Below are 12573 nucleotides of genomic sequence, written 5' to 3' on the forward strand. Positions count from 1 at the left end.
ATGGAATGGTTTGCCATTTTCTTCTCTCCATTCTACAGATAATAAAACTGAGGCAGCCAGGATTAAATGACTTGCCCAAACTCACACAGTTAATCCCTAAGGCTCCAGGGACCCCCTTCTTTCTTTCCCCTTTTCCTTCTCTACCTCCTTCCCTTCTTTTTTCCTCTCTCTCCCTACCTCCTTTCCTTTCTTCTCTCCCTCCCTGCCTCTTTTCTTTCCCTCTTCCCCTTTCCTTCTCTATCTCCCTCTCTCCTTTGAATTCCCTAAATGCAGTCTTCTTGATTCCAAGACCAATTATCTATATCCTGTGACAACTAACTCCCCCTTGTAAAACTTAAAATACTACATAAATGTTATCTCTATGTGAGTCTTACAGCAACTTTGTGAGATAGGTGATGTAAATTTTATTTTACCCCTTTTGAGGTTCAAAGAGATTGAAGAATTCATTAAGGTTGCAGGGCTGTGAAGCATTTAATATGTATTATTTAAGGAAGAGGGAAGCATGAGAGGTTTGGGGTTGGAATTACCTTCATAATCACCATAGATCTAAATGGAAAGGCAGCTCAGGGTTATGGCTGGAGGGCTGATTTTGGAATCAGTAAGAAAGAAAAAGGTTTAAGCATCACATCTCAACCTTAAGAACTAGAAACATTGCATACCCTTTGATCCAGCAGTGTTACTACTGGGATTATATCCCAAAGAGATTATAAAGAAGGGAAAGGGACCTGTATGTGCACGAATGTTTGTGGCAGCCCTTTTTGTAGTGGCTAGAAACTGGAAACTGAATGGATGTCCATCAGTTGGAGAATGGCTGAATAAATTGTGGTATATGAAAATTATGGAATATTACTGTTCTGTAAGAAATGACCAACAGGATGATTTCAGAAAGGCCTGGAGAGACTTACACGAACTGATGCTAAGTGAAATGAGCAGGACCAGGAGATCATTATATACTTCAACAACAATACTAGATGATGACCAGTCCTGATGGATCAGGCCATCCTCAGCAACGAGATCAACCAAATCATTTCTAATGGAGCAGTAATGAACTGAACTAGCTATACCCAGAAAAAGAACTCTGGGAGATGACTAAAAACCATTACATTGAATTCCCAGTCCCTATATTTATGCACACCTGCATCTTTGATTTCCTTCACAAGCTAATTGTACAATAATTCAGAGTCTGATTCTTTTTGTACAGCAAAATAATGTTTTGGTCATGTATACTTATTGTGTATCTAAGTTATATTTTAATATATTTAACATCTACTGGTCATCCTGCCATTTAGGGGAGGGGGTGGGGGGGGGGTAAGAGGTGAAAAATTGGAACAAGAGGTTTGGCAATTGTTAATGCTGTAAAGTTACCCATGTATATATCCTGTAAATTAAAGGCTATTAAATAAATAAATAAATAAATTAAAAAAAAAAAAAAAAAAAAGAACTAGAAACATTAAGAACTGAGTTTGTACACTACTTCAGATAATCACTAGTTGTGTAACCTTGGGCCACTTAACCTTTTTCAGGCTCAGTAACCTCATCTATAAAATGGAGGTAATAGCATCTTCCTTCAAGAATTGCTATAAGGATCAAATAAGATGATTTATTTGCCTATAGTTATTTGAAATCTTTAAAAGCTCTATAAATATTTACTAGTAATGTTATCATAGCTCATGTTGTTTGGAGTTTGGAGATATGACCATGGTGAATGTGTAGTGAAATCTTTTACAGTTGATTGGTATTCTGTACACTCACCTGGTTCAATCCTTCCATAATCAACAAAGATCTGTAGCATCACCGACCCCAGCAGGTACCCAAAAGCTGGTCCAAACACAGCAATGGCAAATAAAATTGCTGGAGATGAGAGAAATGTGTTAAATCAGCAGTTTCACAAAAGGATCCAATCTGCTGAGGAGCAGAGCAGGATGAGAATTTAACCCTTCCATCTAAAGAGAAGCAATTAATCAACAATTACAATAATGGGTTCTTAGTATTAGAAGGGGTCCCATCAAAGTTAGCCCCTTACCTGAAGCATGACTTTCTCAACAACATTCCCAACTAGATATCATTCAGCTTCTAGCAGCAGGGCAGAAATTACTACCCATGAATGTTGAGCTAAAATTTGCCTTCCTGAAATTTATGCCATCTAGAACCAAGCAGAACAAACCTAACCTCTAATTAATTGAAATCAGGTGAAAAGCATTTGCTTTTGTTTTAAAGATTTAAATTTGCAAAAAACAAAATTTTTCTTTGTAAAAGAATTGCTTTCAATCCTTCATTTATCCCTTCATTTTTCTTTGGCTATGGAGATTTGGCCACCCAAGTTACTAATCCCTACTTACCCGGGGAAAAGTTGCCAGGGGAAAATGTGGTATTTTTGTGGATCACTACTTATTAGCTTCTATATCACACAGGCAGATATACTGTCCACATTCAAATCTATGGTATACTTTTCACTACCCTTCTGGTCACCTATAATGCCTCTGCCATTGACTCCCAAGAAAAAAAAAGACCATGAGGCATGTGGTCCATTTTCCTTGCTTGAAGGCAGACCCACACCTAAAGCCAGACAATGAGGAAGTTGTGGGTTTAAAAAGTTTACTGTATAATATACAGAATAGTGCTGGGCCTGGAGTCAGGAAAGATTCATCTTCCTGAGTTTAACTCTGACCTCAGATGCTTACTAACTTGTGTGCCTGGATAAATCTCTTAATCCTGTTAGAGAAACCCTCCAATATCTTTGCGAGAAAATCCCAAATAGATTCATAAGAGTTGGCCATAACTGGAAAAACAACTGAACAACAATATTAATTTTTAGACAGAGTGAGAAAAATCCATCATTTTTATGTAATGATTTAAATTTTACATATGACTTTCTTATAAAAATTTGAGGTAGTTTCCTCATTTTAAAGATGAGGAAATTGAGACGCTTAAAAAGTTAAAACCCTAATTAATAAGCTCTGGTCTCTCTATTACCAATGTCAAATATTAAATCTTCTATTTGGTTCTTAAAGACCTTTATAACTGCATCTCTTTCTATTGTTCACATCTCCTTATGCCTTACATTCCTCCAGGTCTCTAGGAATTAGGGACATTGGTTTACTTGCCACAACTTGACCATGGCTCTCCATCTCCTATCTCCAGGCATTTTTGCTGGTTGTCTTCAGGCCTGGAATTCTTTCTCCTTTTTTCTTTCTCTTGGCTTCTTTCAAATTTCAGCTAAAAATTCCACCTTCTACAAGATGACTTTCCTAATTCCTCTTAATGCTAATTCTTTTCCTCTATTGATTATCTCTAGTTTCTCCTGTATATATTGTATTTATAAATAATTGTTTGGCGGTCATCTCCTCCATTAGTCCTCTAGCTTACAGGACTTACAGGACAGGGACTATCTTTGGCCATTCTTTGCCCCAGCCCTTAGCACAGTGGTTTGATACATAGTACTTAATGAATACTTTTTGAATTGAATGACTTGACCCAAACGACTGGCCTAAGAAATTGTCTCATGTGAAATTTATAGTTCTTCCCACTCTAAAATTTGGTGCTCCATCCACTACCCCACACCTCCTCCAAATGAAGAACTGCTGCTGTTGTATGGTTAGATATGTCTAGTCTTAGAGACCAGGCTTCAACATGGAGCATGGCTTCAACAACATATTTTATTTTTCCCAAATACATACAAAGATAGTTTTCAATGTTCATCTTTGTAAAATGTTGGGTTCCAAATTTTTCTCCCTCTCTCCCCCTTCAATTTCCCCAAGACAGCAAGCAATTTTATATAGGTTGAACATGTCACAAAATACTTTGTATAAAGTAAGTTTTTAATAAATGCTGGATGGGTTTGAAAGACTTATCTATTTCACATCAATTAATCAATCACCAACAGGTATTATTAAGTACCTACTCTGTGCCAGAGACTGTCTGAAGCATAGGAGATGTAAGTGCAAAGAATCAATCCCTACTTATAAGATGTTTACATTCTAATGGGCAAAACAGTGACATAAAATATATATATGAGGTACAACTAGGTGCAAAATTGAATAGAGCATGGCCCTGGAGTCAGGAGGACGTGAGTTCAAATCCAGTCTCAGGCACTTGATACTTCCTAGCTATCTGACTTAAGTCACTTAACTCTGCTCGATTCTCTCCCCTATATATGTGTATGTGTGTGTGTCTGTTGTATCTATATTTTGTGTCTGTCTCATGTATGTACAGATATACATACACATGTATGTAGAATAAATACAAAGTTACTAAATTAATATATTTGCTTATTTACACACACACAAAGTAGTTAACAAAAAGGTAGTTTTGGAGGGAGAGCACTGGTAATTGGAGATCAGAAAGGCTTCATGTACAAAGATCTTGTATCTTGAATCTCTAAGGATGAGAAAGACTCCATGAGGGCAGAGGTTGGGAGAGCATGCACTCTAGTTATGTGGGAAAGTTGGTTCAAAGGTATGAAGGGAAGAAACAGAATGTTGTGAGGAATAGAGAAAAGGACAATTTAGCTCCAGACATTGAAAGCATTAAGTTGTTAGGGCTGGACTCCCACAATCTGTTGTTCTTCAAATAAGAAGGGGGGAAATAATAAGAAGGAACAGTTGGGAAAGTTTTCCCTAAAGCTGTTTATTCTTCTCTGTTCCTTCCTTTGGATGGGCACCATGGTTTCTCAGAGAGCAAAATAGAGTACAAGGTCTAACTCGCCCTGGGATTGGCTGCCAGCATGGTGCTGATCCCCAAGTCCAATTCTCATTATATAAATGTAATCATTCTGATGTAATCAGGGGAGCCAATGCCAGGGAGAACAGTCATTGTGACATTTTTAAAAGGCCAGGCAGGGAGTTTGTGGATGGGAAATAGAAACCACAAGGATCCCTGTGGGCACATCCCTGGTGGCAATAGAATAAATTAATGTGTCTGTATTATGGTGATGACAGTAATCTGGTTAGCATCTGCCCTCCTCAACAGTGGAGAATTAGGTGAGCTCCTGGGCCAAAGGATCAGAATGGGGAGAAAATGAGGGGAAAGGAAAAAGAAGGAAGGGGGAAAAGATTAAGGATAGTCATTTGGTATTTCAGCTAGATATCAGCTATCTGGTCATATAAAGGTTCTTTTTGGGTTATTTTTAGTAGATCTATTTCATTGGTACAGGAAATTCTGGTGAGAAACTCTCCCTCTGAGTTCAAGCCAACTTATAGTCTTAGGATGTGGTTGAAGCACCAAGAGTTTAAATGACTAGGTCAGGATCATGCATTCAGTTTGTTTATCAGTAAAACTAGAACCCAGATCTTACTGACTTGAAGGTCAGCTCTATCCTCTATGTCTGTCTCTCTTACATCAAGGTCTTTAAGATGGTAATGGAACTTGCAAGAAAAAGACATGGATTTCCACAAAGCTGGACTAGTCTAAGACTGAAATAGTACCATGAGCCTGCCATTGAGGAGTCTCACCTGTGAGTTTTCTAACTCATGACACTGAAAAGAACTAGGAGGTCCTTAGGTTTATTTTTCTATCTCTAAGTAAGCACAGATGACATGGTTCACAGACCCTTAGAGCTAGAATAGACTATAGAGATATAATTTAGCATAACTTATTCATTTTTCAGGTGGGGTAACTGAGGCTAAAGTAGTTTACCTGAGCTTTTACTGACCTACTACAGGCAAAGGAATATTCCTTTGGGCAAATGGAAGATCTCTCATTATCAGGTGGCTAAATGTCAGATGAGGGAGCAAATCTGGCAAAATGTCTTATCAAAAGACAAAGTGTGAAGGTAGTTAAAAGCTCAGCAGGACAAAATTCAAACATGTTTAAATTCCAAGATCCCTCTTATTCTTTTCACGGATGTTACTTACAAATGTATAAAGGTGAGTTATTTGGTTCCGCAAAATCATCCACATAGGAAATACCAAAAGGTTGAATGGGCACAGTCCCAATGCCAGCCAATAGTTGAGCCACTACCATCACGCCCCACATGCTACTGGTCTCCTTCTTGAAATCCCGTAAAGTATTCTGACACTTATTTGGAACAAGATCCATCTTATTCTTATGGCAGATGTCCTGGGATTCGCTGGTGTTTGCTGCAATGAGAACACATCAAATCATCATTATCATCACCACCAAATTATCCTCAAAGTTGGTAGCATCACCCAGTTTCTCCTCAGAAGGGGTCAGCTCTAGGGTCAATAAATATATTAGCAAACTATTATTCCTTGAAGAAGAGAGATTCTAATAACTGTTAGTTGTCCTTCCTTTGGTCAAAAGAAAGGCAATAGTTATACTATTAATAAATCATGTTATATTTTCAGACAAGGTCAATATGGCATTTTATTATGCTTGACTATGTTTCAATTATTTTATTTTTGGGGGGGAGAAAGGGAATTGGGATGAGAGAAGACAAAATAAATACTTGGTAAATTAAAAATAATAATTATTTTTTTTAAATGACTTATACAAGTTCTTCTGACCAAAGCTTCATTTCAAGTATATAGCAAATGGAATCAAATTTATAGGAACCGAGTCAAATTTGTAAAAATAAGAGCAGTTCTCCAGTTGATAAATGGATAAAGGACACAAAAGGCAGTTTTCAGAAGAAGAAATCAAAACTATCAATAGTCACATGAAAAAAATATTCTAAATCACTACTGATTACAATTTTAAAACTCTGAGATATCACCTCATACCTATTAGATTGACTGACATAACAGAAAAGGAAAATAACAAATATTAGAGCGAATGTGGAAAAATTAGGACATGAAAGCACTATTGGTGGAGTTGTAGCTAGTCAAACTATGTTGGACAACAATTTAGAACTATGCCCAAACAGCTATAAAATGTGCATATCCTTTGGCCCAGCAATATCACTATGGTCTGTATTCCAAAGAAATTTTTAAAAATAAAGAAAAACCTATTTGTACAAACATATTTAAAGCATATTTTTGTGTTGTTAAACATTTGAAAATTGAAAAGATGTCCATCGATTGGGTTATAGCTAAACAAGATGTGGTATATAATTGTAATGAAATGCTATTCTATAAGAAATGATGAGCAGGATGCTTTCAGAAAAATCTGAAAAGATTTCTATGAACTGCTGCCAAATAAAGTGAGCAGAATCAGGAGAATACTGTACATAGTAACATCAGTGTTGTAATGATGATTAACCATGAAAAGCTCTCTGATCATAACAATGATCTAAGACAGTTCCAAAGGGCACATGATGAAAAATGCTGTCTACCTCCAGAGAAAGAACCAATGAGCTCTGAATGCAGATTGAAGCATATTTAAAAAAAACCTTTATTTTTATTGTTTTGTTTGTTTTCTTTTGCTACATAGCTAATATGGAAAAATGTTTTGTTTGACCTCACATGAATAATCAAAATCAAATTGCTTGCTTTCTCAAGGACTGGAAAGAAGTGGAAGGGAGGGAAAACATTTGGAACTCAAAATTTTTTAAAAAATGATTATTTTAATTTTTTACATATAATTGAGAAATATCTAATGAAATAGAAATAATGTTTAAAACTTTCATACAGTAGTCAGATTTGAAATCTCTAGGAACATAAATCAAGTTATGTAAACTGCAGCATTTAGCATAATGTAGAGACCCCACAGATAGACTGACTCATGTAAAAAGAATATTAGGAAACATGTGTACTGCTGCTCCATCACTAGGTCCTCATTTTTGTCTGACTCAGGAAACTGAAGCTACATACAAAACTGCCATTCAGAAAATGGCCTCTTCAGATACAACCTGACTACCATATGGCCCACAGGTCTTAGAAACTGGGGGTCTTCTGCTTTGATAGAAAGAGGGAGCTGGAACCTCTTATAGAATTATGAGCAATCAAACATGAGCAAAACATTTAATAAATAAATAGAAGAGAACAGGAGGTTCAGAAGGAAAGGAAAAAAAAAAAGACTATTGATAATCCCACACTAAACTTATTGTACACTTTAAAAAATGGAGATTTGTGTTTCATATACAATACTCTTTTATTCTTTGTATGTGAAAATGTTCATGCTTATTCTTTTAATAATAAAAAATAAAAAACCCCTAAACCCAAAAAGACTTTTCTCCCCAAAATGCAACAATTATGATCAGGTAAAATAAGACTAAATAGAAGAGTTAGTAGGGAATAAGTATGACGTTGTAAATATGGTGCATGGTGTTAGGCAAGTTATTTAACATTCCTGGGCCTCAGCTTCTGCATCTGCAAAATGAGGATATTGGCTTCTCAGGTCCTTTCCAGTTCTAAGTCTATGATCCTACCATTTGGCTTTTCCATTCTTAGTTGTCAGTTTTCTGGGATCTTGGAGGAACCATGAGCACAGTTTGGTGAGTGACTTTGATCCATAGGGGAATGGGACAAGATCCTCCAGCCCTGATGTCAGGGAGACCATGTATCCCTGTGTGTGTATGCAAACATCTATAGTCCATATTAAATATACATATATAAATATATTGCTTAAGTGTGTATATGGGTATACATATACATATATTTTTGTATGTATTATATTATATAATATGTATGTATGTACATATATACACACAGGTATACATATACACATATTTTAGTATGTATATAATATGATATATGTGTGGCTATATATGCAAGTTTCCTGGAACTTCCTTTCCCTAGCTCCATCAGACCAGCTGTCACAGGAGTAAGCAAGAGAGAGGAAGGGGCTGAGCATCTACATCTTTGAGTTAGTGAGTTTAAATTGTGTCCATAAGGCCTTAGAAGGCCTTGGGAATGTTAGCCCTGCAAGGGGCCTTGGACATCATCTCAGACAACCCCCTCACTTAACAGATGAAGAAATTGAGAATAAATTTCAGACAGGGCCCTTTGTGTGTAACTCTTGCAGTAACTGTGTAGCCTGGAGGCTCATTCTGACAGCTGACAGGAATCTGGCCCGAATGAAGATAGCTGCATTAGCCTCTCTGTTTTTAATTTGATCCCATCTTAAATGATCAGCATTGTTGATGGTACTCCTCTGGGCTGTGGTCTTTTAGGAGTTTTTGTTTCCATTTCCTTCCCTTTAAAAAAAATGTTTTTCTTCATTGCAATGGAAATGGCTGGCATATCATTCCTTGTTCCATAAGGCGACCCACTAAAATCTAATTCAATTCTGTTCAATTTAATTCACATTTATAAGGTCTCCCAAAGGAGGAAGGAAGCATGATAAAATTGAAAGGGTAAAGAATTTAGAAACAGAGGAAGAGGATTGAGATTTAAACCCCAGCTCTATCACTTGTAAAAAAGTCTATTTCTGCAAACAAATCATTTTACTCCTCTTAGTTTTGTCATTTGTAAAATGGGAGGGATGGACTAGCTGACCCTCTTTCTAAATTTTAGGATCTTAAGAAGATATGCACGATCTTGAATCTCTTTAGCATAGATTTAACCCCTTCTGTAATCAAAGGACTATACTGACCACTGTAGAGGATAAAACATTGGCCCTGCCTTTAAATATCTTATATTCTAGCAGGAGGAATGAAACATATACATATGAATAACTATAATCCAAATCAAAGTGGGATAGTCAGTGAACAAGCACTCATTAAGCACCAGGCACTGTGCTAAGCACTAGGGACACAAAGAAAGGAAAAAGACAGTCCCTGTTTCTGAGCAGTGCACAATCTAATGATTTATATTTAACATAAAGTCAACTGTACAAACAAGCTATAGAGAAGATAAATAGGAAACTGTTGTTCATCCTTTGTTATCAAAGAGGATCAGTGACATCATGGGGTGACTTCCTGACTTGCATGTAAATTGGATTTTAATGAGGGAACAACTGCACAAATTTTCAGTCTCTCTCTCTCTCTTCTAGGTATCAAAGCCCAGTGGCAGGACAAAAGTCAAGACCACTGGTGCAATGGCCCAGGATGCAATGGTTAACCTCAGCCACTCTGATTCCCGACCCAACTCTAAGATCTCCACAGAGCCTGCTTCAGCCATCTGCATAATTTTGGGACAAATCCTTCTCCTCCGCCCAGAAATAATCAACAAAGGGAAGACATTAACATTAAAAGGAATTGGAAAAGACTTCCTGAAGAAGTTGGGATTTTAGTTGGGATCTGAAGAAAGTCAGAGGAGACATAAATGAGGGAAAAATATTCCAAGCATGGAGGACCACAAGAGAAAATGCCTGGAATAAAGAAAGAGAGTGGTTTTTTTGTATGTTTTTGTCTGTTTTAAGTGAGTTTTTTTGGTTGTTTTTTTTTGTTTGTTTGTTTTGCAGGAACCTCAAGGATGTTAGTGCCTCTGCATGGAAGAGTATGTGGGAAGAATGTAGGGTGTAAGACAAAAAGCCAGTCTCAGAGCCAGAATGACATGGGTCAAGTCCTAAATCTTAGTTATATTGGGCATGGGACTTTGGACAAGTCACTGAACCTCACAGTGGACTAAAGAACTGAAATGATGACAAAGAAAATGACAAGTTGTTGACCTGCACTGACAGGTGTACTGAGGTCCATCACTGACCCCGACTTAATCCCTACAAATCAGAGTACTGGGTACATATAATAAGTAGAAACAAAATGACCAGAAAAGAGAGAAATCATTTTTGACTAGGAATATCAGAGAAGGTTTGTGTAGGGTCAAGCCACTAGGAAGTGTTTGAGGCCAGATTTAAACTCAGGATGATGAGTCTTTTTGATTCCTAGTTCATTGCTCTATTCACTGTGCTACTTAGTCAACAGGTGCCCTAGTTTTCAACAAATTGCCAGCAGACCTGATCATCTCCCAAGCTCTCTGTGAAGGAGCCCATTTAAAAAAAAAAAAGGATAAAATCTTCTTAGTATGTGGAGAACCCTGTAAACAAGCAGGTGTCCATTTGCAAATAGATATATGTAGCTCAGCTGATAACTGAACAAACTAAGTGAGGTAGGTTTGTTCCAATTTTACCTACTTCATGACTGTTTGATTTTTAATTTCATCTTTAGGAGAAGTTGACTAATTGGGGCCAAATATGATAAAATGTAAAAAGATAACAGGCTACATCATAACATTGATTATTAGTTTGCCATCTTGAAATGAAATGGTTGCCTGTATATTATGGCCATAGCTTTTGTAATTTAACAGATTTCAATGAAATCTGCAAAATGGATAGAGACTATAGAGAAATGTTAGGGCATTAATGGCACTTAGTGCTCAGAGAGAAGCTGGCAAAAATAAATAGTGGCTAAGATTTTGTGGGGTTTGGTTTATGATAGTGTTCATATCTTTATAAAAAGGAGGGAAACAATGTATTCTTCTTATTAAGTTTAAGTTTGGGCTGGGAAAGTTGTTTAGATTTCCACCAACTACTTATAATGACAAAGTCTTCTAACCTCCTTGTTTTTGGGGTCATAAGTAAAAAAAAACACAGAGGTTCTAGTCACTTCTCTCCTTTCTTCTTCTCTTCCTGCTCTTCTTCTCCCCTCTCTCATCTTCTTCACTCCCTTCCTTTTTCTCATCCCTTCTCCCCCATCCTCTTTCCTCCCCACCTCTTTTTCCCTCCCTTCTTTTCTTCTTCTTTTCTGTTTTCTTTCATCTCTACTCTCTTACTATCTTTTCCTTTCCTCCTGATTTCCTTTCCACATTTCCTTTCTTCTTCTCCATCTTCTTTCTTCTCATTTCTCTTCTTTCCTGACCCCCCTCTTAATTTTTCTCCTCCTTTCTCTTCCCCTCCCTTCTCTCCCCTCTTTTTCCCCATCCATTCTACTCCTCTCCTTCTCCTTCCTCTTCCTTCAGTTCACACATCACAGAAACACACACACACAAGCTCACTCTCACAAACCCTCTCTGTTCCTTACACATAAGCATCATCCACAGTGATTTGATTTTTTTAATTGGCAAGGAAAGGAAAGAAGAAAAAGAGAGAAAAAGGAGAGGAGAGAGAAGAAGGAGAAGAGAAAGAGAAGAGAAGAAAAATTTAAGACAAAACATTTATTTATAAGAAAGATATTTCACTAGGTATATGATTTGTCTATTATTTCCCAACCCTAATGGTTCAAGTAAACAAATTGGTATCTTAAATGGAAATACATATATATATATATATATATATATATATATATATATATATATATATGTGTGTGTATATATATATATACACATATATATATATATATATGTATATGTTAAAAAAACCCATCAAAATTAAGATAAAGATACCAGGTAGCAATTAGATGATCCTAGGAGCTGAGTACTGGATTTGTAGTCAGAAAGACTTAAGTTTGAATCTTGCCTCAGGCATCTATCTACTAGCTGTATAACCATGAGCAAATCATTTAAATCTCTTGGACAAAATTTTCCCATCTGTGAAATGGAGATAATTAATAGTCCCTAATTCACATAGTTGATAGGAGTATCAAATGAGACAAGACATGTGAAATGCTTTGCAAAGGTTAAAGCACTAGGTAAAAAGGAATTATTCTTATTCACAAAAGGTTATAGAGACTGAGGTAATAAAAATATACAATCTACTGTGTATGTATATAATATGCAAGATGTAGGCATTTAGGTGATATGGTGAGCAAGTAGACTGCTAGGCTGGAGTCAGGAAGATTCATTATTTTCCCAAGTTCAA

At 36.6% G+C, this 12573-nt stretch overlaps 1 protein-coding gene across 1 annotated transcript in view; it reads right to left on the reverse strand.

Annotated features, from left to right (window-relative positions):
- Window positions 1–12573, reverse strand: part of SLCO2A1 (solute carrier organic anion transporter family member 2A1) — a 145682-nt gene that overhangs the window by 38019 nt on the left and 95090 nt on the right. The window contains exons 4-5 of the mRNA XM_031959760.1: window positions 5853–6077; window positions 1753–1851 (exon numbers count right to left, since the gene is read on the reverse strand). Of these exons, the coding sequence (XP_031815620.1) occupies window positions 1753–1851; window positions 5853–6077 (324 nt within the window). The remainder of the gene's footprint in view (window positions 1–1752; window positions 1852–5852; window positions 6078–12573) is intronic.

Source organism: Sarcophilus harrisii, chromosome 3 (assembly GCF_902635505.1).
Source record: "Sarcophilus harrisii chromosome 3, mSarHar1.11, whole genome shotgun sequence".
Classification (NCBI taxonomy): Eukaryota; Metazoa; Chordata; class Mammalia; order Dasyuromorphia; family Dasyuridae; genus Sarcophilus; species Sarcophilus harrisii.